We start from the raw sequence: 27,815 nt of genomic DNA, 5'->3' as shown, positions 1-27,815 counted from the left end.
GCTAATGCTCTTTAATTTAGAAATAGATGCTTCTCTCTCTGCTACTTAAAAAAAATCTGATCATTTCCTAGAGCTAGAGATATTGTACAAATCAAGTCTTATTTTTGAGAATGTGGTCGATAATTTAAGAAAAAAACTTTTGTGATACAATAGGAAGCTGAAGCTCAGTCTGTTTGAGCTTGCCCAGCATCAGAACAGGAGAGAACTGGCATGTAAACTCAGGAGTCTCTTTATTTCTGCTTTAATTAGGCCATCATTTATTAGTTACATGACCTTGTACAATGTTCTTAACTCATAAGAGAGTCTTGAAGGGTCAATGAGAAAATATAATACAATTCCTTGTACATAATCGATGTTCGATGAAAAATAATGAATTATCAAACTGAATCTCTTTAACATAATTTTTGAGAGAGAGAAATACTGCTTGCTCCTCTTTGTTATAATGCTTTCTTTCCCTTCAATCAGTTCTTGGTTTACAACATGAGTCTTATTCTATGTGCATGTCACCAAAATGAAACTTTATTCCCTGTAGCCATAAGTATTTATTTATTCATTCATTTACTAATTTAACAAATATTGAGTACCTACCATTTGTCAGTAAGGATTAAAACAATTTAGAGAAAATTCCTGCCCTTGTAGTGCTTATATTATTGAAGGGAGACAATAGCAAAATAATGAATAACCATAATAATTACAGTTTGTGACAAATTATATAAAGGAAATAAGTCAATGTTAAATACAGGGAAAGGGAGTTGGCCTCTTAAAATAGGGTGATCAAGAAATGCAGCCCAGATGAGGTACCATATGAGATAAAACCTAAGGGATGACAATGAATCAAAAGTGCAGAAAGATGAGGGAAAAATTCCAGATAAAGTTAACAGCAAATGTAAAGACTAAGAGGTATAAAAGGGCCTGTGTTGTTTTACATAAGAAAACGAGATCAATATATCTGAAAGGTAGTTGATGAGAAAGAGAAAAGCCATTAGATTGCCATTAGCTAACTGTACAGTATTAGGTCATGAAATACATTGTAGGCATGGAAGTAGTTTGGATTTATTCTAAAGAAATCAGAAGCTTTTGAGGGTTTTATGTATGATAGTGTTATAATTTAATTTATGTTTTTAAAAAGATGATTCTAGCTCTTGAGTACAGAATAGATTGAAAGGTGAGGGAACAGTTAGAATGTGAATATCATGGTCTCAGAAGTGAACGATCATGACTTGGGTGAAATCGTAATCATGAACATGAAGATAAAGTGGATGTATATATTTCTTTTAGAGACAGTAAAGACAAGGCTTGATAATGGATCAAACGAGGGAATGCTGAAAAAAATCAAGGACAATTCCTGAATTTACAGCATGACACAACGAACGAATGTTGCCATATTCAGAGATGATGATAAGTGGGAAGACTGTTGGATCTGAAAGGAATTGAGAGCCTTATTTTGTATGTTAACAAGTTTGAGGTATCTTCTGAGAGGAGAAGTCTCAGCTGGAGATATGTATTTGGGATTAATTAGCATATAGGAAATGTTTAAGAGAGAAGGAGGGCAGGAGGGAGGCAAAATTAGATGACATCACTTTAGGGAAGAGTAGCTAGAGGAAACCCAGACCTAACCTCTAAACCTCTCCAGAATTTTATATCATTTAAATATGTTGGGCTAGAAAAAGAGCCTGATAAAGTGTAGCTGGTTAGATATAAAACTAGAAATATACAGTGTCAAAGAATCTAAGAAAAATAATTTAAGAATGAAGGAGTGCTACTGGGAGCTACAAACTACGATGGAGATAGGAAAATATCCATTAGGCTTGGGAACATTGTAGCTATTAATGAAGTAGAGAGCCAGAGGCCAGTTTTTTCATCCTGTATGACCTAGGTGTGGTCCCCACCCAACTTTTTTGGCACCAGGGACCGGTGCTCCTCTGAGAATGTAATGCCTGATGATCTGAGGTGGATCTGAGGCAGTGATGCTAGCCCTGGAGAGCAGTTGCAAATAGAGATGAAGCTTCACTTGTTGGCCCACTGCTTACCTCCTGCTGTGCAGTGCAGTTCCTAACAGGTCAAGGACCAGTACCAGTCTACGACCCAGGAGTTGGGAAATCCTCCTCTATAACACTTGAAATCTGAGATGCTGGAGATTTGTTTTTATTTATTACCTATGTTTCAACTCCAATCTAGGCTTCATGAGGTTAGGGGCTTGCTTTGTTCACTTCTCTATTTCCAGTGTCTGGAACAGTGCTTGACATATGTTGATGCTAAATAAATATGAAGGGGAGAGAGTAGGAAAGTAAATACAAAGAATGTAGCTGAAACATTTGAAAAGCTTTTTTCTGTTTGTGTGAAGGGGAACAGAGAAATGGGAGAAGATGGAAAAACAAGGGAGTAGCCTTATTAATAGGTACTGTGGTGTACTGGAGTGAGATCATACAGGTTCATGAGAGCAGGTTGTTAAATATTCAGCAACAGATCATTATATCATTGATGACTTGAAATCATCCATGGTGGGAGATTTACACTGTGGAAAATGGCAAACAGTGCACATCAGGGATTTTGTTGTTATGCTTGTTTCTTTGTTTATTTTCTTTTGGAGAACCAATTTACCAGCATACTGTGGGGAGGATCCTTTACCCTCACTGTTCTTTTGGCTGCTCTAATAATCAAATAGACATGAGACAAATTAAAAAGAGAAAATGACCAAATTTAATCACATACATACATATGGAGACTCTTCATACATGAGACAGTCAAAGACCTCATATAAATGAGAGGTTTGAAGACAGAAAGGGAAAATGAGGTATATATGACATTCTGAGCCAAGGGTCACTTGGGGCTTCAGAGGGGAAGAAAGTCATTGCGGAACAATAAGAGTGGTTGTTCAATGACTAGAAGTTTGCCCTGCCCTCTACATAAGTCATAAAAAAAGTGATCTGATATTTTCTTAGTACAGGCATGGCCCCAAATTCAAATTCTTCTAGGTAGTAGGGGGTGGGGACAGAAGTTTTTCTTGAGCCCACAAGGTTTTGGTTGCCTGTAGCCCAAAAGAATCTACTTACCACAGAAGTACATCTTAGAGTGCCTCTGAACCCCTATAATACCAATTTTTTTTTTAATTTACTTTATCTTTCAAGTGGGAGTTAAGAAGGCATGTTTTTAGGCTGAAGAAAGATGGATGATTCAATAGAAAACAAGTAAAAAGTACAAGTAGAAAGATTTTCCTTAATTTGAATTGGAAACACTTTAATTGTAAGAGGAGGAAAGAATAAGTGAATGGGTATAGGTGTCAATATCTGTGATTTGTGGTGGAAAGATGAGGTAGTTTTTTTTTATGATAGTTAAGATTCAAACACCATATATAAGATCATAGAAAAATGACTTAGTTCCTTCTCAATAGTCACAATTTTCTTTAATTCCACCATACAGCTCCGCATATGCAATATTTTCAACACACAAACACATTGACGTGTTAATATTCACAATAATACCCTCTATTCTTATTGAGTATATGTAAAATTTCTGTGAAAATCATTCGAGTTACCTTTTATGCTTTTTAAAACATCATTCATTATATTCTCATATAAAAGATACTCTTACCATTCTCTTAATATTTGCTTATTATTTACTTTTCGATGTTTATTCTCATTTTAATTTGTACCTTTCTCCATTTGATTATTTCCACTTTTGTGAAGTTCTAATTTACTTTTTTTCCATATTAAAAGTTATTTATCATATATGCATATTATTGTGTATAATTTGGCACCCCCAAATATATTGGTGGAAGTTAGAAACCCCAAACTCATATTCAAATGAAATTTTATTAGTACTGTCAAAAGCAGAATGTGTCTCTGTAACTTGAAAAATTTATTAAAGTTTGCCACTTTTTTTTTTTATGTTTCATCAGCATGCTTCTTCTAGTGCTTAGAAAGTACACGGATGCCTGCTATTTGGCCACGGTGTCCTGTTTTCAGTTGGAATACTACAGAACTGAGGATTAGTTCAAGAAAACTAATTAAAACCCCTTTAGCCTTCAATTATCTTTTAATTTGTTTGTGAGGTTTGATTGTGATGGTGTTTTGCCAAACACTGTACCCCTTCTTCTGATGTTACATATGGTACCTGATGCTACCATGATACCATCTATCATCTGACATGATGCCAACATGGCTCCTCCATTAGAAATGTTTTATTTATGAATGTCTGAGTGAGTCAAATATGGATTTTTTTGCCTTCAGGCTTATCCTCTAGTCCACCAATTTCTACCCTAGGAGCTAGGAGATGGAGTCATTCTAATTACAAAAATGATTTTTTCCCTAGTGAAATGATGTCATGTCTTAGATATGGTAGGCACTCTACAAATATCTGATGAATGAATAAATGTAGGCAGACCCAGAAATTACAATTATGTGCCATTTGGAAATAGTCATAACAAATAATGGATAATGTGTATTGAGCATTTACTTTGTGTATTCATTTTCTCGCTGAAGCACCACCACTAGCTATTTTCATGACATTGATATGATTCATTTTACGGATAAAACTGGGATTTAGGAAATTAATGTTATCACAATCTCTTACCTATAAGGAGCAGAACTATAATTTGCTGAAATTATGTTTTATTCAACAGGCTCAGCTCTTTGATATGGAATGGATACATTTTTATAATATTTGTTATAAAAATGATTGACCTTATTTCTGCCTTAAGATAGTTATCATTGAGGGATTTTGCCTTGGAATTGCCTTTATATCATCAGAAATATTTCTAAATTTCAAAACATACCAGAAAGCAGCGTAATAATCAATAAAATTTGAGTCAAATGAAATGAGCATCTCCATTCTGACTTTATGGTTTATCAACTATCATTTCTAACTGTAGAGAATGAGGGGGCAGAAATGGAATGTTTTGTATTAGTAAAAAAGATATTATGTGGGGTTACTTATGAAACTTACATACTTTTTTAGCAGGAGGAAAAAATGTTAATTTGGCTAGATCAAAAGCAAAGCACAAAAACAGCAGGTGACAAGGAAGCAAGAGTTTAATGTCACTGAGCCAAAATACTTCCCTCTCAAATGGAAACTGCAATAGTTCTTTCAATAATAGGCATGCAGAGAAAATTGTCAGAAAGTACAAATGTTTGTTTGTTTGTTTGTTTGTTTTTGTTTTTGATTTTTTTTGTCAATAGTCTCCTGCACTAACTAACTAACTTCTATTTGTTAGGTTAAGTTAGCTTCTGTTCTCCTGATTATAGAGCAGGGATCTCTAACCCCTGGGCCACAGACTAGTACCTGTCCGTGGCCTGTTAGGAACTGGGCCACACAGCAGGAGGTGAGCGGTGGGCCATTGAGCTAAGGTTCATCTGTATTTGCAGCCACTCCACAATGTTGACATCACTGCCTCAGCTCCCCCTCAGATTATCAGGCATTAGATTCTCATAGGAGGACCTGTCCCTAGTGCCACAAAGGTTGGGGACTGCTGTTGTAGAGGACATGTAGTAAAACTTGTTCTGAGGTTTTAAGTGGCCAGAGATATATTTTTTAAAGTAAATGTATTCTAATGGAGTTCAATCTCAATGAGTTGCTTGGAATGAGAATTTTGGAAATTTGTTGCATTTTGAAATGTAAAATTTAAAAACAGAATACTTTACTTTGATTAGCTGCACATAGAAAACATCTGATATTTAGTTTTAAAACAATCAATTTATTTAAAACTTGTAAAATGAGGATTGGTCGAGAATTTCCATTTAATTGACTTTTACCCACCAGCTTATGTGCATTTGTTCTCATGCACTATGAGAATGTTTGGTATATAGAGTCCACACTCCTATTTAATTGCCCCCCAAAAGCCAAGCAAAGACAATGCATTTGTGGAAGACATTTTATCATTATGTTTTTTTTATACAATGAGGCATAAAAAACTAGGTGACAGGGATAACTTGACAAGTGGTAAATTGAGGATTTTGAAATTATTTATTTGTAATTTTGTTTTCCTATTAGAATCAAAGTTCCATGAGAACAGATCTCTGGGACCATTTATTTACCACTCTATCCTTAAAGACTCGAATATAGCCTGGCACAAATTGGTAACTGAATAAATGTTTGTTAACTATATTTTTCAGTGTCTCATATTGTCAATCCAGTACTTTTCAGAATCAATAAAATCACCTCCCGTTCATTTTTTATGAGATTGGATATGTAATGTTTATTTTCATACATACATTTAGCATTATTTGGTTAATGGCTAAAATGCTGAACTAGTTTCCAGTGTATCTGAAGTGTCCTATAAGTACCTGATTTGTGTGTGTGTGTGTGTGTGTGTGTGTGTGTGTGTGTGTGTGCGTGTGTTAAGCCCTAAATGAGCATTGTGTATTTTGAGTACTGTTTTGTATTTGTGCCAAGATCTGTAGTTTTCTGCTATCTGCACCGTAAATATATTTACTAGAATAATTGGATAGTTAAAAGCGTTTAGTTTTTCTCATGGATAAATAAAAGGCATTCCTTTCTATAATTAATTTTAGTGTAAAACTGAATTATCTTCATCAATACAAATTATTTTCATTGCTGTATTTTATAGTTCTTTAATGACAAGCATTATTATTAGATGATAAAAGCAACTTGGATCAGTGAGTAAAATGCTAAAATTATGGAAGGGCTTAATTAAGGAATATTTAATTTTGTGAAGGCAGAACATCTCTTGTAGAATGGTAAAGAATTTTACTTGAGGGGACCTGTGCAAGTTATTTTTTGCTAGAATGCACTATAGTCATTGTGTATAGTGGCTTGTAAAGGGAAAATGCATATGTGTATAAGGTAGTGCTGGAAGAAAAATATCAAAATTGAAAATAACAATCTAATGTTTTAATAAATCAGTCTATCACTATGATATTGCCTACAATGTACAAACTCTAGTGCTTAGAGATCCAATGACATTATAACATAATTTCTTCATTTGTAAACCTCAAATAAAGGTTTACTGCTTTGCTTCCAGCAGTATGTTTCTTAGAATTTCACATATGTATATTTGGTTATTTTAGCAAACACAGGTTTTTTATTATGACTACATATATGTGTTCTCATTTTCATATTTAGAGCTATCTGACATTGTCTAGTTTGAGAGCACAAGTTTCTGGTTACCAGTTCGCCCATTCCCCTTCTCTTACAAAAAGTGTGTTTACTTATTGTTTTGGTCCTAATACAAATTCTGTGGGAAATGATCCATATTTCTCCTGATCTTAGTTTCTAAATGACAGTCCTTTTTTATTATTATTTATTGTAAAAATGTTAAAAAGCAGACCAGATTTTATAAGTGCACATTTATGCATGTTTTATCTTTGAAATCCTGCTTCTTTCTGATTACACAAGGTATGTATTATAATCCCATATTTCAATTCCCGCCTTTCTCTTGGCAGAAAACTGACCCGAGGTTTTAAATAGTGGAGCCTCTTGTTTGGATTTCCCAGAGGCATTTCAAGGCTGTGCCTGGCAGCTGGCTAATTAGACTTTCTGGAGGTTGAATGCCCAAGTTTTTGTTAAAAGCATGAGTCCTAACAAACTCATTCGCATTGACTTATTTTGGAGTGAGGGTATACTGAAAGAAACCTTTGAGCAACTTTGCTTTTATTGTTTCTTTTTATCTTTACAGACACTTTTATTATAATATAGAACATATTATCTAATTATAAAATTTAATAGAGAGTGTGGAAAATATAGATAGAACAAAGGAGAAAAAGGGTTTTTAATCCTCCAGGGTACCCATTTCATTAATATCTTAAAGTATATTCCCCCAGTTTTTTTTTCATAGAATTGTTATATTCTACAAAAATTATACCATTCTGCTCTTTTGATAATACACTATAAAGAATTTATTTTCACATGTTATCAAATATTCTTCAAAAGCAACATTTTGAATGGCTTTGTAATATTCATTAACAATTATATACCTGTATTTTATCATTTCTAATTCTCTATTTTTGAGCCATTTGGAATGGTCTGGATTCTTTCCCTTTTGTATTATAAATATCTTTTCTTGTATTGAAAATAGTGCTTAAATTTCACATCAAATTTATGTAAATCTTCATTTAAATTTCTGATTATTTCCTTGTGATAGATTCCCAGAAGGAAAATTACTGGGTCATTGAATATGATTGTTTTTAAGATCTTAGTAGACATTGCTAAAATGTTTTTCATACCCTTGTGAATCAGCTGATACTCTTCTAACAAAGTAGAAATTTGGACAAATCATTGAAGCCTCTGCAACATTTATTGTTATCCTTTTGCCATTCTTCGATAACTTGGTAGGCAACAGGATATAATTAAAAACTCACATCTTTATTCAATCTGAATTTTTTTATTACTACTGAAGTTGCATTTTTATGTGTATTTACTCTTTTTATACCTCACTTATTAGAAATAGAAATCACTACAAGTATAAAGAATATAAATAACGTTTGGTAATGGAACCACATAGATCACAAGGTGATTATTTAGATAATGACTTTGACATAACTCAGTTTTCTAATTCACTAAGATAGCATTCTCTGAAAGAAGGAAGTTAAGGTGCTGAAAAGTAGAATACACTGACTGGGCCCTAATTTTGATTGGACCTAGCTTTTGAAATGGCCATCAAACCACAGTGGACTTCAGTTTCCTCATTTGAAAGATAATGAAATTACACTAAATGATTTATTTGTTACATTACAGCCCTCACTGTCAAAATTCTGATTAGTATAAAAATACTCTTCAAAATTAGTGTTATTGTTCATAAAATAAAATATTCTAGCAGTATTATGAGTTCTCAACATTTCATTCTGAGATGGCTTCAAATATAAGATTAGAAATTATTAATTTAAAACTTTATGACAATGAACCCAATGTATAGCAAAGTTTTAGTGCAAAGATTACTTTCATATAATTGTAAGCTCTTATTTTGGCTGTGCAACCACTTCTTTCATTTCATACATTTTAATATCTTGTGATTAAAAAGTGTAAATCACATCAGATCATTCTTACTCTCCTTAAATGCTATGCTACTCATTGTCTATAACAGTTTTTTCAGTCATTTGCTACCTTACACAATTCTCATCAACTTCTGTGGTCTCAATTATTCTATTCAATTTCTTAACAAATATTTAGGTACTCACGGGAGTCCCAGTCATTTGCCTTGGTGCATTTATCAGTAAGTGAGGATAACCTCTAAGTCATGAAACATCCTTGATTTTTAGTATAGTGTACAGTTTATAATTATTTTTCAGGTGGCTCATCCACTGAATATTCATAATATAACATAGGCTAAGCATATTCTCTGACACACAGAGAATGGCTTTGTAAATACGTAATAAATAATGAAGGGCCTTTCTTTCCAATCCGCTGTTGTTTCTGCTTCCTGGTAATAGTATTAATGGTCTTCTATAACTAGGTCTGTTTGTATTAATAACACAAACAACAACGATTGCAGTGTAGCAACAATACCAAAGTTTAATAAAACTTAGTCTTTTGTAAATGTTGCATTTGGACTTTGTAACACCATGATGAGATTGGGATGCAGATTTTTATTTCACAGGTGAGGAAAGAAATGTAAATTATGTTAAGGATATTTCTTTACATATATTAATATTTAGGTACAGATTTTTAAAAATCTAAATCTTCAAATTGAGAATTGCTTATTCTTTCACTACATCACACTCTCATCTAATAAATTCCCATTAAAAAGTTTAAATTTACAAGTGAAATTGAGCACTTGAATTTTATCAAATGATGTAACTATTACTCAATATTTGAAATGAAAACACAAAGCTGAGTTTATTGCTTGAATAAGAGAGAACTATGCTGGTCAACAACAGTCACTCAAATTAGAGTGTTTTTATGTTTGAAGTCAAGAGATCGGTAAACATTCAGAGTCATGGGTTGATGTCACTTTTAGAATCGTGGTTGATTACTCAGGTGAGACTACTGTTAATTGGTTTGCATTCAGAATTTTGTTTGGTGAAGTGAGTTCACTCCTGATTGACAGATTTTTTACCAGTTGGGGAAGCCTGATCAAGGTCATGTAGGCAGGTAATTGTTAATTGATTAAATGAGATTGAAAAGTATATTGGTGGCTACTTGTTACCCTGGCTACAGAACAAACAGTTTCCTCCCTCCATCCATCTCCTCCATTTTATTCTCAGTTTATTAATCTTTGTATCCTCAGGAATTAGGACAGAATTTTGTATGTAGGCATTTTCAAAGACTGTGGAGTAAGTGATCTGAAAATTGAATGAAGTAATTTTGGACCTCTCATCATTTCTATCATGTATCCCCTTGTTTTCATTATGTAACCCATGTGTGGATTGGGTCATAGCCTCCTATATCCCTGCAGTTTTTTAGTCCATGAATCCTCTGCACTTAATGGTTTTGCTTTACAAAAATTTTAATGGTGTCACACTCTTCCTTAAATGTAATTAATTGCTCTCCAACCTATTGAACTAAGGCAAGATTTGTTAGTTTGCTGTCAATGATCTCTAAATGTTCCACTCACAGTCTACCCGTTATCTTTTTTATTCACTATCCTCCTCTTGTGGCTCAGAGACTCAAAGCCACTACTCCCAGGACATGTCTAATCTGTCCCTACCTCTGCTCTTTTTTTCTCATGCTTTTTCACAATTTTCCCTATTTTCCCCATTTCCAGCTAATGAAATCCTATACATATTTATTTCAGTTTCCTATTCATAAAGAATTTTCTAGTCCCCCAATAATAATTTCTTCCACTGGTTGTGTTCACTCGAGGAACAAATTCTACATTTTGTTCAGCAATAAATTATTTTATACTTTTCTTTTTCTTTATTTATTTTATTAGTCCAGATTGTGAGCAGAATCCATGAATTCTCTTTCTTGTTAATCGCCTGGATAATCTATTAAAATATTTTAAGTCTTTAGTAAATATATATTCAAGGAATTCTACACATTTTAGAATATCTAAATTCTTTTCTTTAAAAAAAATATTAGATTTTACCTACTGGTGCAGCGGAATCCCATACAACTTCAGTTGTGGTATCATAATAGATTGAGGCAAAAATGTCAGTAATTTGACCAAATAGCATATTTATGGTAATTATCATATTAATATTTGCTTCCATCCACAAAATGTTTTATGTAGTTAAAATGTATTATAATTTTATAGACATTTGCTTGAGACAATAGAAATAATGCTTGATTTATTTTTACCTGTTTTTTTTTTCTTTTTATCATGGCATATATTTGTAGCCAAACATATACTCTCACATGTGTATATATAATACAGCAGTAAATAGTCATTTATCAACCTTATTTAATGCAATGCCTTTCTCACAGCATGGCTTTATTTAATACACTAAGAAATAAACAGAATTCTAAATTACACTCATCACAGATAAAACTGACTAGTGACTAGTGAAAAGGAAGAAAACATTCTAGAGTTTCAAAATATGGTGAAATGTATCTATCATACAATGAACACATGAAAAAAATTATCAAATGAAAGGTAGATTTTAGGCTTCAGAATTTTAAAGCTAAGATAGTCAGATTTTTTAGATAGACAGTAGTTATGCACGAAATATTCTTCAGTTTTTCCTTGAAAAATACTTGCAAAAATTACCTTCCCCATCTGTTGGTTAATAATTAAATTATAATAAAGAACAGAGAATATGTATTGTATAACTTTGTACCTCTCACCCTTATGCATTTAAGTGTCCAATAAGTGTCTTTGAAAAAAATGAGTGAAATGGTGAATGAGGAGATGGTATAAGTGGTCTGCATCAGTCTAAGTTTTTTGACCCTTGTTACTCAAAGGCAGCAGCTTCAGCATCACCTCCAGGCTTGTTGGAAATGTAGAGCCTCAGGCTCCACTCCTGACCTACTGAATCAGATTCTGGTTTTAAAAAAGTCCCTAGGTGATTCATATGCACATTAAAAATTGAGAAATACTGTATTATACTATGGATAGAAGCAGACCAAGGAACATTAGTTAACTTTTCCCTCCTCTGTAACTCTTTTAAAAATACTTTTAAAATAGTTGTTCTGATTAATCATGTTCCTGCTACTTGTGAAGGGACGGAGAAAGTGATCCGTTCGACCTTTCTTTATGCTGGTGGACTTGAGATTTTTATACTCATAATCAGAACACCTGTCTAGCATATACATAGTTAATTTAAAACAGATCTTTTAATACTAGCTAAGATAAATTTATGGCAAGAAAAATGCCTGGCACATTGCTGCAAATTTGCCTTGGCATCCTACCAGGACTAACATTCTGGGATTAATGATATACTTCACATAAGGGTTATTTTTATGTCTTTGGTTGCCTGGAATGAGCCTAGTGGGTAAATTGTAATGCCAACTAGCCAAAGAACCTTTAGAAGGAGCTGCCACTTATTATGTGTTATTACAAATTATTTTCGTCTTTAAATGCTGGGTTTCTTTCATTCCCTGGATGTGGCAAAGGATGTAAGGTCAGATCAATTCTATGTGAAGGACTTTTAAATTTGTCTCTAAAGTCTGAGAAGGGAACCAACATTTGACTTTAACAGATGCACCATAATGTAAACAAATATTTTTAATATACTTAAGGAATATTATAAATCTTTATATATATGGTATATTTAGTTTTATTCTATTTTCATTGTGAAAATACATGATTCATTTCAACAAAAAGACATATTTTGCTCTTTATATATTTAATCATCAGCAAAAATTTGATTAGGAGGCACAAGCTTTCTTTACTGGAAGCCAAGGCATTAAGCTCTTTTGTGTAATTGTTTAATTGCCAATGCACCATTATAATTGACATGCTAATAGAACTTTAGGTGGACAAGATGTTATCTTTTATCTTTGTTTCTTACCTAAAGAGAACCACTCTCCTAGATGGGCTAGTTTGGCAATTTGACTTAGAAAAAAGTATTACGGGGTGAAGTTTTTATGTGAACAAGGAAAATAAATTAACTTTAGTGCTCATCTCATTGGTCTGCCAAATTGGAAGGATATTTTAGGCCTGATTATCATGTCCTAATTAGTCTCTGGAGGATATTCATGGACAATCGTGTGCTCATTAATTTGTCTTCTTCCTGTAACATTGATTTGTTCATTCCCCTTTTAGATACTCAAATATAGAAACCCAAAACTGACATGTGGTGTTAATGTGCTTACAGATGTTGCCACCACTTATCCAGATAAGAAGTCCATCTTAATGTACATCACGTCCCTCTTTCAAGTTTTGCCTCAACAAGTGAGCATTGAAGCCATCCAGGAAGTGGAAATGTTGCCACGGCCATCTAGCGTTACTAGAGAAGAACATTTTCAATTACATCATCAAATGCACTATTCTCAACAGGTACAGTGCTGCAAGTACAACTAATATCAAAATTATTTTCTATTTTAGATGCATTTTTAGGTATTACACTCATATATATATAAATCTATTATATCTATGAATATATCCATACATATAAGTATAATAGCAGAGTATGTGTGCATACACACAAATATATTATCTGTATATGTAGCATAATGTATCTGTGCATGTGTGTGTGTGTATATATACATATTTTAGACTCATTGATTTTTTTTTAGAGAGAGAGAGAGAGAGACTGACTGTAAGCCTTTAAAGTTTTATCTGATATCGCGAACTATAATATTGTTTTCAAAGGACATTGTTAAAATACTCTGTTATTGATTGACACCTTCTTATAACAATATGGAACACAGAATATATTTTATTTTCATTATGTAAAATGAAATAAAAGGTAAGCTCATATACACATTAAACTTTCCATCAACTAGAGCAAAGAGAAAAGCATTAGAGTCAGAGTGAAGGCAAGTACTGTTTAATAATATTTTCTTATTTTTAGTGGCAGCCCACTGATGCATTAACAAATTTTGATTATTTGAGGTAACGTTTTTTTGCTAAAATAAAAGTAGTTTAAAAATTTTAAATCAAAATTAAATGGAGACTACATATGACAAAAAAAATTTATTATATTGTACAGAATCCTATGGAATTTCTTTCATTACATGGCTTCTTCTTGCTCCCAGTAATGGCTATTTAGGTTATTTTCTTGTATTTTTTTGACACAAGCAATGATGAAGAAGCCTTTAGTTAAATTTCTGTTGAAGATGTGGAAAGTGCTTAGGTCTAATTTTCTCACTCTACTGAGCTAATTCTATATTTAGTTTATGAAAGTTTCAGTCCTTTCCAGGGTATTGACCTGATGAATTCTGGTTTTGTTTACTTTGGGTTCAGAGAAAATTGCTTTTGGATGCCTATTTTTGCCAGATTGAAGAGCACCATTCCATATTAGTGCTGGAGTTGTGTCAGTATGGAATCTTTATGGTTAAATCTCACCCTTATATCTTCCCCGATGACCTGTTCTCCAACATGATATTAAACACCACAGGTCTTGGAGTGTACTCATTTCTAATAGCAGTCAATCTGTTTTTACAGTTAAACTTTTCATCTCACTATTTCCATTTAATGTTCATTCTTCTAATGTGTTCAAAAGTAGTCCTTCCAGGGTTTCTCATGTTTCCTTCTCCTCTCTGCCCCGCTCCCCCAACCCTTTTCTGCAGATTACGGTCAGTCTAGCACAGGGCTATGAACGAACTCCTTCCTCACCTAAGCCTCGGTTCAAGAGCTATGCCTATACACAGGCTGCTTATGTCACCACCTCTGACCCCACACGGAGCCCATTTCCTTCACAGGTCTGTCAACATTTACTGTCCTACAAAGCCAAAAGTTTCTTCATCCAAGAAAAAAATCTAACATGACTTTTGTTTGTTCAAATTTAGTAGTGCCTTTTTCCTCATCCATCAAGAGTTGTTTCATTGTTACCAGTTGTATTATATACTCTCACATGATGCTGTTTTGTTATTAGATTTCTTTAGATTTTTTTCACTTTATTTTTTATTTTTTGAATTTATTTTTTAGTTACAGTTAACATAATATTTTATAAGTTTCAAGTGTACAATATAGTGATTAGACAATCATATATTTTACAAAGTGTTCTGGGTTTAACGTATGTTGATTGTTTATGAATGGCGATTCTCCTAGTAGTGATTTATACTTTCATTATGCAATTACCTGTAAGGGTAAAAAATGGCTATAAACAATCATTAAGTTCATTAAAGGTTTATATATGCAACTTTTGAAAGAATTGTGAAAATAGAAGAAATTTACTAATCACTATTTGGGGAGATTTTTCTAGATATATAATATGTTAAGGAAATATGTACTCTATAAAGATGCATTTATTATATTTTCATTCTATAAAAATGTCTTTCTATTCTATTTAAAAACCATAACTGCAAACTTCTTCATGTGATCTCTTTTATTTTTGCTAATTTAAACTTGTATATAATAGGCTCTGTAGTATTTATACAAAAGAGTCACAGAAAACTTGGGTCACATTCTGTATACCATTTAATACTTTCCACATAAGGAATATTACTAGTGGAGTTTTCTACCATTGCAATAATGTAGGGAACCTAAAAATACAAAAAAAAAATAGCCTTGTATATGTTAGAGCATGGAAGTGAAATGTGCTAGAATTGCTAGATTTGCTAGAATTTATTTTTAAAAGAAAACTTTATTTTGCTGAGTAGAGCAATTCGAAAAGTTCTTGAGGAAGTTTTATCAAAACTACACTATTAATGGGAATTTAGAAATGATAGACCTGATCCTATTGGTGAAAAAGTATACTTTTTTTTTTAAAGATAGTGGTTGTATTTAATTAGTGATTTATTTGGCATAGTTAATTGATGCATGAGACTGGAAACTCTTAACACTGAAAGATTCCCCCAGGGAAACATATTTCAAGGCTTAGCTGTGCCCTCTATCCTTGGCTACTTTTCTTGCAAAGCTGAACAAAGGAGACTGGATGAGAAAGTAAGTGTGACTCATCCTTATCTTCAATTAAATTCCCATCCACATTTTCACAAAGGCTAGTTGTATAAAATTGAACAAGAAACTTAATCTGCTTTCCTATTATCAGTAAACAAAAATAATTACGCCAAACATTACTGTTTATTATATGCCACATGTCCTCATTGTATGAACTAATACAATTATAGTAAACCTTATAGAAGCGGGAGGTGCTATTTTATAAACATTTTAAGTTAAAATATATCCACCCTTTTCTTTCTTTCCCTTCCCCTCTCTCCCACCCTCCTGAATCTCTCTGATTCTCTAGGTTCTTTTATCACTATCTTCCCATTGCAACCTCTAAGACTTAAAGAATGAGTCTAAATTAAAGGGGTATAAGCCCAGACAAAGAAATAAGTATTTCTCCCCCTCATCACTCTATTAAGCTGCCTTTTCCAGGTTTTCTCCAATGCCTATTCTAGCAGCACATTTTTACCTCATTACCACCTCATTAAGGCATTGCTCAGGTATGACTCCTTAATGAAATAATTACAAATGGACTTAATTTTGCTAGACTCCATTTGTTCACTTAATTTTGTCTAAATATATATTTCATAAAATAGTCAACACATTCACTTATTTGTTTTGTTTAACATAAGCTATAGAAGTGTACCTAATCTTATCCTTTAGAAAAGAAAAAGCATGAATTACATTTAATGGGAAATGATATATTCTGCCTGTTTCTAAAGGTAGCATATCACAAGATAATGTTATGCTTAGTTAAGTTTGATAAGTTTATATCTTAATTATTTATGAAGAATATTTTCTAAAGAATTTCTCAGCGGGGCTGAGCCTATCCTGCCCCCTACAGGTTGTATCTGATCCACTTCAAATGAACTCGAGACAAGCCAGATTGGATTTCATTAGAGGGTTTCATTGAAGTGTTTACTTGGTAGTCTCCAAGGAAGGGGGAAATTTTCAATAATATATATAGAAGATAGCCAGGCAAGTGACTGTCCTCTACGGAAACCATAAAATTCATTAATTATCTTAAAAGTTCCCAATATCTTAGAAACAGCAGTTATCCTTATCAGTCCCAGTCATGAAAAATCTTGTTTATACTCATCACAGTTTGTGAACCTGTTGAAGTGAAGCAAACTGATTTATTTCAGGATCTCTGCCTATAAATGAGTTTTTCTCATAATTTACCAAGAAGACAAATCATCTGGTGTGAACTCCTAACTTTCTCTCATTGTATCACCTGTCATCCATCCTTGAATGGAGGATACCCTTTTTATAGTTACATTTAATTCCTATTTTTTATGACTTCGATCATGCGTCTCATTCTACTCCTAATCTTAATCTTATATCAAAAACCCACAATCTCTTTTTCACTTCGATTTCTCTGTCTCTCCTGGAGCATCCTCTGTCCGAAACTCCAGTAGGCACTCTTACCCATGTGCATGCCACCTCTCCCCAAACACATCACTCTGCTTATCTTGTCAATGTACTGTTATGTGACTCTTTCTTTCATTTACCACCTTCTGTAGTCCATGCTTCTTTCCTTCCTTCCTTCCTTCCTTCCTTCCTTCCTTCCTTCCTTCCTTCCTTCCTTTCTTCCTTCCTTCCTTCCTTCCTTCCTTCCTTTTTTCTTTCATTCATTCAAAAAATAATTAGTCACTAAATCAAATGTCTTCTTTTCAGCTCTCAGGCTTACTACTATAATTTAAATACTGTTCTCATAGCCTCTAGTGTTCTCCATTTCTGACTATTCTGTATCTCTTTCATTATCTAGACCTTTCTTCTCTACCAACTCTTTAGTGTAGGAGTCTCATGGAAGATCTCTTGACCCTTCTATTTCTATATACTTTATCTTAACAATATGATTTAATCTCCTGGCTTCAAGCTGTATTCAGATGACCATTATATCTGTTTTTACTTCTTCCAATATCTCTTGAGTTACAGCCACATTTCCAATTCATCTTCAACTCTTTATTATTTATCTATACCTTGAGGTCAATCGATTTCCTAAACCTCTTGTGTCCAGAAGTGAACTTTGTTTTATGGTTCACAAACCTGTTTCTTATTCTTTTTGTTATGTAAATGAGAACATTACTCAGCAGTCATCCAGACTTAAATACGTGACATGATCTTTTGTCTATATTGATCTGATATGCAATAACGGGACACTTAAAGTCAATTCTTTCCTCACAGCATTTCTCCTTTAAGTTATGTCCCCTCATTATTCATGCATGTCCTCTGACTCAGGCCTTCAATTCATGTCTTTTAGATTACAGAAATATCTTTGCAATTGTTATCATTATCTTTAGCTTTGTCTCCTCTAAATCGGATTAAATTTCATTTTTAATCGTTTTAATGTCATTCACAAAAATTTCTTCATTTTCTTTTGACTTTATAACAAGTCCACTCTCCTAAATTTTATTAGGAAGCTCCCTGATATATTAACAATTTATATTTCATGCTTATTTCACACTAGTCTATTTCATGTTTTCTTTATTCTAACTAAATTAAATCATTGGTTCTCTTTCATAAGTGCCAAGCAATTTTCCTATTTTAGTTTTTATGGTCCTCTTAGCTTAGAGTGACTTTTGTTTCCTACAAATTGGCCAATTGAATCAAAATTTCAAGGCCTAATCCATAAGCGGCAGAGCATGGATTCGAGTTTAGATTTATCTAATTCCAAGACCATGTTCTTTATGGTAACCAACACTGACTTTACTATGATTCTTATATGTAGGATTACTCACATATGGAGTAGTATTCATTTATGCTATCATTTAACACTTATTTGATAAGCACCTACTATGTGCCAAGTATTATTATAGGATCACCTGATATATCGATAAACAAACGTGTGAAATAATTCCTGCCCTAATGGAGGGTATGTTATCATGGGATAGTCATAATATAAATAAGATAAATAAGTAAAACATTTTAAATAATATGTAAGTAATATGCATTAAGTAAAGTAAATGTAGTGGTAAATGCAATGGTAAGTGCTAAAAAGAAACAAAAATAAAAGAGAAAAGTGGAATTTACCATACGTGGCAAAGAAAAGTTCAATTTTGAGCTTGGGTAGTTAGAGAAGGACTCACTAAGAAGGTAAATTTTGAGTAAAGACTGGAAAGAGGTGTGAGTATGTTGAGGAAGACAAACTCATGATGAATAAAGAGTGCAAAAGTCCTGAGTTGTGGGGCTACTTGGACTATTCAAGGAAAGGTATGGAAGAAGGTCACAATGCTAGGAGTTTGTGTCTGAACTGTAAAAGTAGACCAGATCTCAGAGGGCCTTTTAAGTAGTGGCAAAGTGAGAAGCAATTGGAGGAGTGACCTAAACTCATATTATTTCAATATGGCTGCTATATGGAGAATAGACTGAAGGACACAAGGATGGAAACAAAGAGACTTGTTAGAATTCTATTGCAACAATCCAGGCAAGACATGACAGGGGCTTGGATATGGATTATTTCTCTTCCTCCCTCCCCCTAATTTTTTTTTTATTGTGGTAAAATGCACATAATACAAAATTTGCTATCTTAACCATTCTTCAGTATACAGGTCGGTGGTATTAATTATGTTCATAAAGTTGTACAACTATTACCACCATTCATCTCCAGAAATCTCTTCGTCTTGCAAAATGGAAAGTCTGTACCCATTAAACCATAACTTCCATGACCCTCTCCCTCCAGTACCTGGTGAGACTGCCATTCTACTCTGTTTCTATGAGTTTGGCTCTTTTTTTTAGAGTCCATGTATAATGAGATTGTGCAATATTTGTCTTTCTGAATCTGGCTTATTTCACTTAGCATAATGTCCTCCAGATTTATCAGTGTTGTCACAAATTTTGTTACTTTTAAGGCTGAATGATATTCTATAGTATATATGCACATACCACATTTTCTCTATTCATTCATTCATTGATAAACATTTTGGTTGTTTCCATACCTTGGCTGTTGTGAATAATGCTGCAGTGAGCATGACTGTCCATATATTTCTCTGAGATATTATTTTCATTTCTTTTGGATATGTACCTAGAAGTGGATTGCTGGATATATGGTAGTTTGTTTGTTTTTTAATTTTTGAAGAACTTCCACATTGTTTCCCGTAATGTTTCTATCAATGAGCATGATGCATAGTGGTTGAATTCTGTATATACTTGGACAACCTATAATATTTGCTAATGCAATGTGGAACACATGTTTTCTGTCTTCTTTGAGAATATTTATTTGTGTTGTTAAAAGATCAAAGAAGATAGATAAACTTCTAAGGGCCATTAAGCAGAAATCATAACTTGTGTGTTATGAGACATAAATAAAATCCATGAGTTAAGTTTAGCTGATGAAGAAGCAAATAGCCTGTGAGACATAGGTAGAGTTCAAATGTATGTTAACTATAGATAGTAACTTAACCATTTACATATGTTAAAATGGAATAACTAATGGAATACAGAAGAGTTACTTATGAGTAGAGATGAAAAGACTAAATCTTAAGATATGATCATATCACCTCTGGGTTGCTACACCATTCCTAAATTGGCTACCCACTAATGATACTCAGTAGGTCTCATTATGTTCTCCCAAGTTCTCTACATAAAACACACACACACACACACACACACACACACACACACACACACACACAAATAAATCCCATAGCTTTTTAGCAGACTAACTGATGAGCTCAGCTGTAGGTCAGGTATATTTTTCCCTGCATCTTTCCAGTAGAGCAAGTGTACATGGATGCCTCTGGCACCTTTTGTCTGCTGGGCTCTATGCACCACACGCATCATCAGCAGAAAAGGCTGATACAACAAAACATTAACATTGTACAACCCAAGATTTAAATAGTATGATCCTCAGAACTGTTTGACCATATCCTAATTGTGTTACTACATCTATTTTATCTTGTTTCTTGCCATATGCTTTAAAATGATTTATTTATTTTTAATTAAATTTATTGAAGTAGCATTAGTTAATAATAACATTATATAAGTTTAAGGTGTGTGTCTTTATAATACAACATCTGTATTTTATATTGTATGCCCACCACCCAATGTCTAGTCCCCTTCCATCACCATATATTTGACCTTTTTTTCCCTCTTTGTCCTCCCCCCACTCTTTTTCCCTCTGGTAACCACCATTCTTTTGTCTATATCTATGAGTTTTGTTTGTTTGTTTGTTTGTTCGTGGCTTTTCATTTTATTCCCCATATATGAGTGAAATGATGGGATGCAAACATGTTAATTTGGCGACCCTTTCTGTTTCATGATCTCTGGGATGGCATACCAGGTAGCAGAATAGAGGCCACCATTGCACCAAGGTCATGCTTCACATGAGGTCGTAGATGTGAGTTATGAAAGAATTTGAGAAACCAAGGATTACTACAAAGTTTTTGGCTGAAACAATCAGAGGAATGGAGTTGCCACTGACAAAGATAGGATAGACTGTAAGAGGAGCAAGTTTGGGAGTATGTTAGGAGCTCAGTTTTGTTAGCCTTTTAGATGCTTAGGAGACTTGAATATACAAAACCTGGGGTTCTAGAATTAAAGTTGAAGATAAGTAATTTGGAAGTTATTAGGGATATAGATGTATTTAAATTCATTGACTTGGCTGAGGTCACCTAGGAAAAAAGTACAGATAGCTAAGAGATCCCAAGACTTAGAGTTCAGAAGACATCAGCAAAAGGGATAAAACAGATGACAAGAAAGAAGAGGGGAAGAAGAAGAGGATATGATATTCCAGAAGCCTGTAGAAGAAAGTGTTTCAGGGAGAAGAAAGTGTTTTTAACAGCATTAAATGATGCTGATTAATTCAAGTAATGTTGGAATTGAAAATGAACTGGTGAAATGCCAGTGAGATAGGGTCCCTGGAAAATCCTTATATATAGCAGTTATCATAGTGAAATTACTAATAACACCACTATTCACTCTCAAAATTGTCCCATGTTGCCCAGTAAATTTTATGCTCACTCTACCTAATTTTTGCTTTGATATGAACAATTTCAAAGGAGTGTGTGTTTTTGAATGGTATCTGTGATTGGAGTGGGTTCAAGAGAGAATGAAAGTGAGGGGCCATCTGCATTGTAATGCTTTTAAAAAGCTATACTGAATAGTTTATATCCATGTAGACAAAATAGTATTTCTCTTGGATTAACCCATCCTGCTAACTGGTACTGAGTCCGTATAGTACTTTCCTCTTTTGCTATTGTAACAAATAACCACAAATTTAGTATCTTTACATAACACAAATTTATTACCTTACAGTTCAGAAATTCAACATGGTCTCACTGGGCTAAAATCAAGGTGTCAGAAGACTTGCTTTCTGTCTGGAGGCTCTAAGGGAGGATCCATTTCCTTGTTTTTTACAGCTTTTAGAGGCTGCCCACATTCCTTGGCTCATGTCCCCCGTCCATTTTCAGAGGTAACAAGGGCAAGTTGAATCTTTCTCATATCACATTACTTTGACCTACTCGTCTGCCTCCTACTTCCACTTTTAAGGATTCATGATTTCATTGGACTCACTTGGATAATCTAGAAAACTTTACCTATCTTAAGGTCAACTGATTAGCAAATGTAATTTCATCTGCAACCTTAATTCTTCATTACTATGTAATGTGACATATATATGGGTTCCAGGGATTAGGATATGGACATCTTGGAGGGGGGTCTCTTTTTCTGTCTCCTACTGTCTAATACTATAGGGTACAAATCTGAGGAAGGTACCCATTATCTGCAAGCTAACAATAAGGCTGGTGTCATGTGGCTCTTCTCAGGTGCCCCCAAGTATCAGGTTGTTCCCATCCTTATTTGTTGACTGCACTTGAGCCTTCTTCTAGAGGCACTGTGAAACTACCCTTGTCCTGGAAACAATGTAAAAGAAAAGCAAACAAACAAACAAGCACATAAAGACATACCTATATTTCTGCCTATAAAACCTTATTGATCTCTATGTTACTTACACGGCTTAGGGAAGATTCCACATTCATACAATAAGCATTTTGAGCCCCAAATATTGTCTTCTGCTCTTTAATAGCTCAAAAATTTAAGGAATCAAATTTTAGAAAGTTACCTATATTTTGCTAATGCTCCTGTAATTTTATAAGAATAAAATCTAGCAATCTTTCCAGAACAAAAAAAGAGGCACCTCTCTTCTTTAACAAGAAGTTTTAAAAAGCCTTTTGAATATATATCTTATTTGACCAGTATATTAAAATACAATCAATTATTTTATTACACTCATATTTTAAATTCGAAGGAATTTATGGAATACACGATTTGTGTAAGCAGCAAGTAACTGGCAGAACTGGAACTCAAACCAGGTGCCATGACTTCTAAGACTATTACGGTGTTTCACTATTTGAAACTCCCAGCCAGGTCACTCAGAGGATCTGTTCCTTTCTCATTACCGTTCTCCTTAGCCTTTTTGATATTTGTAAGTACTAAAAAGCATTTGGATTAAAAAAGAAATCTTTCTCTTCCTCCTCTTTGCCTAATGAGCAATAGCTGTTAACCTCCTGGGAGTATGCTACCACCAAAGGACAGGTAAATAATTATTTATACATTTGTGAAATAAGCAATTGAACCTTTTAAATTGAGGTATCAAGCTTAAAGTATGTAGAAACACTTCAGAGAAGGCTCTTCCATATTATAAAAAGTCTGTAAAACATCAGAAAAGTAATAATTATATCAAGCAGTAAAATGACAAAGGGGAAAAACAGAAAAAAAACATACTATGAAGCTCTTCAAAATAATGCAAGTTGAAGTCAAGAAAAAAGTTATCTTGGGGTATCTCCATAGTGTAGTGGTTAGCATGTCTGTTTTACACACAGAAGGTCCTGGGTTCATGCCCCAGGTGGAGCGGACCATACTCCAGGTGCACACAGAGAGTGTGTGGGAGGGGCCTTCAGAGATCCAGTTCTTAAGGGGAAAATGCAACATCCATAGGTCAGAGATGGAAGTTGTGGGGAGGGGTGGAATTAAAGAGGGGAAAAAAGGAAAAAGTTATCTTTAATTATTTTAGATGACAAATATTTACAAAATATAAAGTTAGGCGGATACATAGTGAATAACACTATAAAGCTAGAAATGTCATTAGATATTCACAAACTAGAAGAAATGAAAAGGAAGCACCTATCTTACAAAGTATGCCCATACCCTTAATTTTTGTGGCTATTCAGACACAATCCATGATTCTCAGAGCTTCAGTTCTACTCTGAAATGATCAAGTTCTACAATTTCACCTACCTACAGATTAGTAGTTTTCATACACAGATGTCTTACTATAAACTGAAGTTCAATATATTTAAAGCTGACTTCATCTTTGCCCATGAGGCCAAGAATCTCTTGTGACATTTATTCCCACCTAGGCTTGAACCCATTTAGCCATGCGTGACTCTCTCTCCCTGAACCGCCTCATACCTAATTGGTTCTTCATTCCTACCTGTTGTCATTGTGGATTATTTCTAGCACACTTTCCTTCCTATCTTTTGGCTTAGATTTCAAGACTTTCTCTGATCTGGCAAATATTGTCAATCTCATATATGACTCTCCTCCTTTATATAACCCCCTTCTCTTAAATCCGGATCTTGCATTATAGCATGCTTTTAAATTATGTCATTCAGTTAATTGGATTCCTCTTTTCTTCTTGCCTCTTGCTCATTCACACATGCATGCCAACTTGCACAACCTCTCACATATACACAGGGTTTCTCTATAATAATGACTAGCCTTGCACTAAATGGCATGTTTCAGGAGTTGAATGATAGATTGAAGGAAGTAGTTTCACCAAAAGTACTATATATCAATTCATATTTAGTTTATTTTTGCTATAGGATATGCATGAATATGATTTAAAAATAAAAAGATTAAAAGAGATCATATATATAGTGATATAATGAAAATTTAAAAGTTCGTTGTGGTTATTCTAAGGAATAGGAATGAATAGTTTTAGCTTCCTTCTAAATGTTTTACAAAGACCATGTATTATTATTCCCATGAGTTTTTTTTTGTATACGATACTATATTAGTATCATTTGTACAGCATAGTGATTAGAAATCTATGTAATTCACAAAACGATCCCTCAAAAAATCTTGAACCCCTCTTCTCCTTACATATTTACTATAATATTAATGACTGTATTCCTTATGCTATACTTAATATCTCCATGACTATTTTGTAACTATCCATTTGTACTTCTTAACTCCTTTGCCCTTTTTCACTGACACCCCAAACTGCTCTCCAATCGAGCAGCCCTCAAAATATTTCCTGTATCTATGAGTGTGTTTCAATTTTTGTTTTTGTTGTTATTGTTGTTGTTGTTGATTTTGTTCTTGAGATTCCACATGTACGTGAAATCAGATGGCATTTTTCTTTCTCTATCTGACTTACTTAATTCAGCACAATACCCTCTAAGTTCATCCTGCAATATTTTTCCCCATCCCCTTCCTTTTAGTCTGTGTTTCTTTTAATCTGAAGTAAGTCAGTATAGGCAGCATATATAAGGGTCCTGTTTTCTTATCCTTTCAGCCAACCTCTCTATTGATTGCAGCACTTAATTCTTTTTTATTTGAAGTACTTATTAATAATGTGTATTTATTGTGATTCTTTATTCTTATGTTTGATACTTATGTCTGCTATTTTTTTTTTCTTTTTAAAAAAGTCCTTCCAACATTTCCTGTAATACTGGCTTGGTGGCAATGCATTCCTTTAGTTTTTTCTTGTTTGAAAAACTCTTTATTTATCCTTCAATTCTAAGTAATAGCTTTGCTAGATAAAGTAATCTTGGTTGTAGATCTTGGGTTTTCATCACGTCAAATATTTTATGCCAAGCACTTTTGTTCTGTAGTTTCTTTTGAGAAATCAGCTTCCAGTCTTACGGGTGCTCCCTTGTAGGTAACTCATTTCTTTTCTCTTGCTGCTTTTAAGATTCCCTCTTTGTATTTTAACTTTGACATTTTAATTATGATGTGTCTTGATGTGGACCTCTTTGCATTCATTTTTTGGGGGGGGCCAGGGAGCCCTCTGAGCTTGCTGGGCTTGTATGTCTATTTTCTTCACCAGGTTAGAGAAGTTTTCCATCATTATTTCTTCAAATAGGTTTTCAACTTCTTGCTCTTCTTCTTTTGGTACCCTTATAATGTGATGTTGTTAAGTTTTATCTTGTCCCATAGGCTCCTTACATTGTCTTCATTGTTTTGGATTCTTTTTTTTTTGTTGAAGTTCTGATTGAGTATCCTTGGCTTCCCCATCTTCTATATCAGTGATTTGATCCTCTGCTTCCTCTACTCTATTGATTCTCTATGATATACTCTTCATCTCAGATATTATATTCTTCATTTCTGACTAGTTACTTTTTATAATTTCTATCTCCATTCTTAATGTTTTCTATCTCTTTGTTAAAGTTCTCATTGAGTTCATCTACTCTTCTCTTAAGTTCATTGATCATCCTTATAACCAGTATTTAAAACTCTGCATCTGTTAGATAACTTGACTCCATTATTTCTGGATCTCTATTCTGCTCCTTTGTCTTACCATTTTAGCTGCCTTTCTGTGTCTGCTCCTAAGTCTCCCAGTCTTTTTAGTGAAGTGTTGTGTAGTAGGTGTCCAGTGGCACAGTCCTGAGAAGGGTTCAGCTGCAGGCCAAGTTTAGCCCCAGCCTGTGTCTCTCTAGAGCCACCTGTTAAGATTCAACAAGCAATCCACAGATGCTGTGCTTAGAGTTGCTTCAAGAGGCCATGCCAGAAACTGAGGCCGAGTGCTACTAGTTGGGGCTTGATGCTGCACAGCAAGGGGCACAGGGCTCACCGAGGACCCCATTGGATGTGGCTTGGGCAGGGCCATAAGTTGGGGTGGACAAAGTTTCAGGGAATCCTCTGTGCAGAGTGACCTCTATTATCTAGTTTGATGACGTCTCAGCAATGGCGGCACCTGAGTCTGCACGCTGGCAGGAGGGCGAGGCTTAACAGAGGAGCAATACTGCCAGCACTTTACCTGGGAGAAAGCCTTGCCTCCAGTCCTCGCCCTAAAGCCCGACAACTCAGTGTCCCTCTGTATGTCCCTTGTGCCCCCAGAGCAGCCATCCTGGTGCTGGTGTTCAGAGAGAGTGAATCTGTCCCTATGAAAGTTCAGTAATAATTGTGGCCCCTTTAAGAGGAATCTGTACCTGCTGGCTGCAGCCATAGCCTCTGTCTTGCTTAGCCAGCCTCTTAACTCTGCCCCCTCCTACCATTGCAGGGTAATGTCTTATTCTTCTTCCTAGTTATAGTGCCTCTGTTCGTGCAGACCCCAGGAGACTCTGTTTCCTGTTTACTCTGTTTCTTGTGGTTGCAAGAAGAGTTGTATAAAGCTTCTATGCTCTATACCTTCTTACCCCTCCCTCTCCATATGAAAAAATGAAATTTAATTTTGAGTGGTGAGCACACAATACAGTATACATATAATGTATTGAATTGTATACTTGAAACCTATATAATTTTATTTACCAATGTCACCCAATAAATTTAATAAAGGAATAAAAAGTTTAAAAGTCATTTAAAATGCAATGTCTTTCTCACCCTTGCCATCGTGTGTGTGTGTGTGTGTGTGTGAAATTTCAAGTATCTGCAGTTTCTCTTACTGTGAGAGAGACTGAACATCTTTATATGTGTGTAAGAACCAGTGGGATTTCTTTTTATGGGAAATGTTCATGTCTCCTAATTTTTATCAATTGGAATAGTATCTTTTCTTATCAGTTTGCAGGAATTATTTATATATTAAATATCTTAGCCAGTTTTAGTGACATGGAATACAAATAATTTCTTGGTTTGAGTCATTTAAATTTATGGGTTTTTTTTATATTTAAACTGTTATTTTATGTTGTTGGAAATTCTTTGATCTTTTATGGCTTTTTTGTTAGTTGGGGGAGGTGACAATTAGAAAGGACTGCCATTGAAAGAGTGC

At 34.1% G+C, this 27,815-nt stretch overlaps 1 protein-coding gene across 8 annotated transcripts in view; it reads left to right on the top strand.

Moving 5' to 3' along the window:
- The window catches only part of DMD (dystrophin), a 2,254,165-nt gene that overhangs the window by 794,249 nt on the left and 1,432,101 nt on the right, over positions 1 to 27,815 (top strand). For all 8 annotated transcript variants that reach the window (XM_036227209.1, XM_036227208.1, XM_036227211.1 and 5 more), the window contains 2 exons: positions 13,152 to 13,333; positions 14,569 to 14,700. In XM_036227209.1, the coding sequence (XP_036083102.1) occupies positions 13,152 to 13,333; positions 14,569 to 14,700 (314 nt within the window). The remainder of the gene's footprint in view (positions 1 to 13,151; positions 13,334 to 14,568; positions 14,701 to 27,815) is intronic.

Source organism: Rousettus aegyptiacus, unplaced genomic scaffold (assembly GCF_014176215.1).
Source record: "Rousettus aegyptiacus isolate mRouAeg1 unplaced genomic scaffold, mRouAeg1.p scaffold_m13_p_9, whole genome shotgun sequence".
In the NCBI taxonomy this organism is placed as follows: domain Eukaryota; kingdom Metazoa; phylum Chordata; class Mammalia; order Chiroptera; family Pteropodidae; genus Rousettus; species Rousettus aegyptiacus.
The sequence above is the reverse complement of the archived record's forward strand: the minus strand, read 5'-3'. Positions and strand labels throughout refer to the sequence as shown.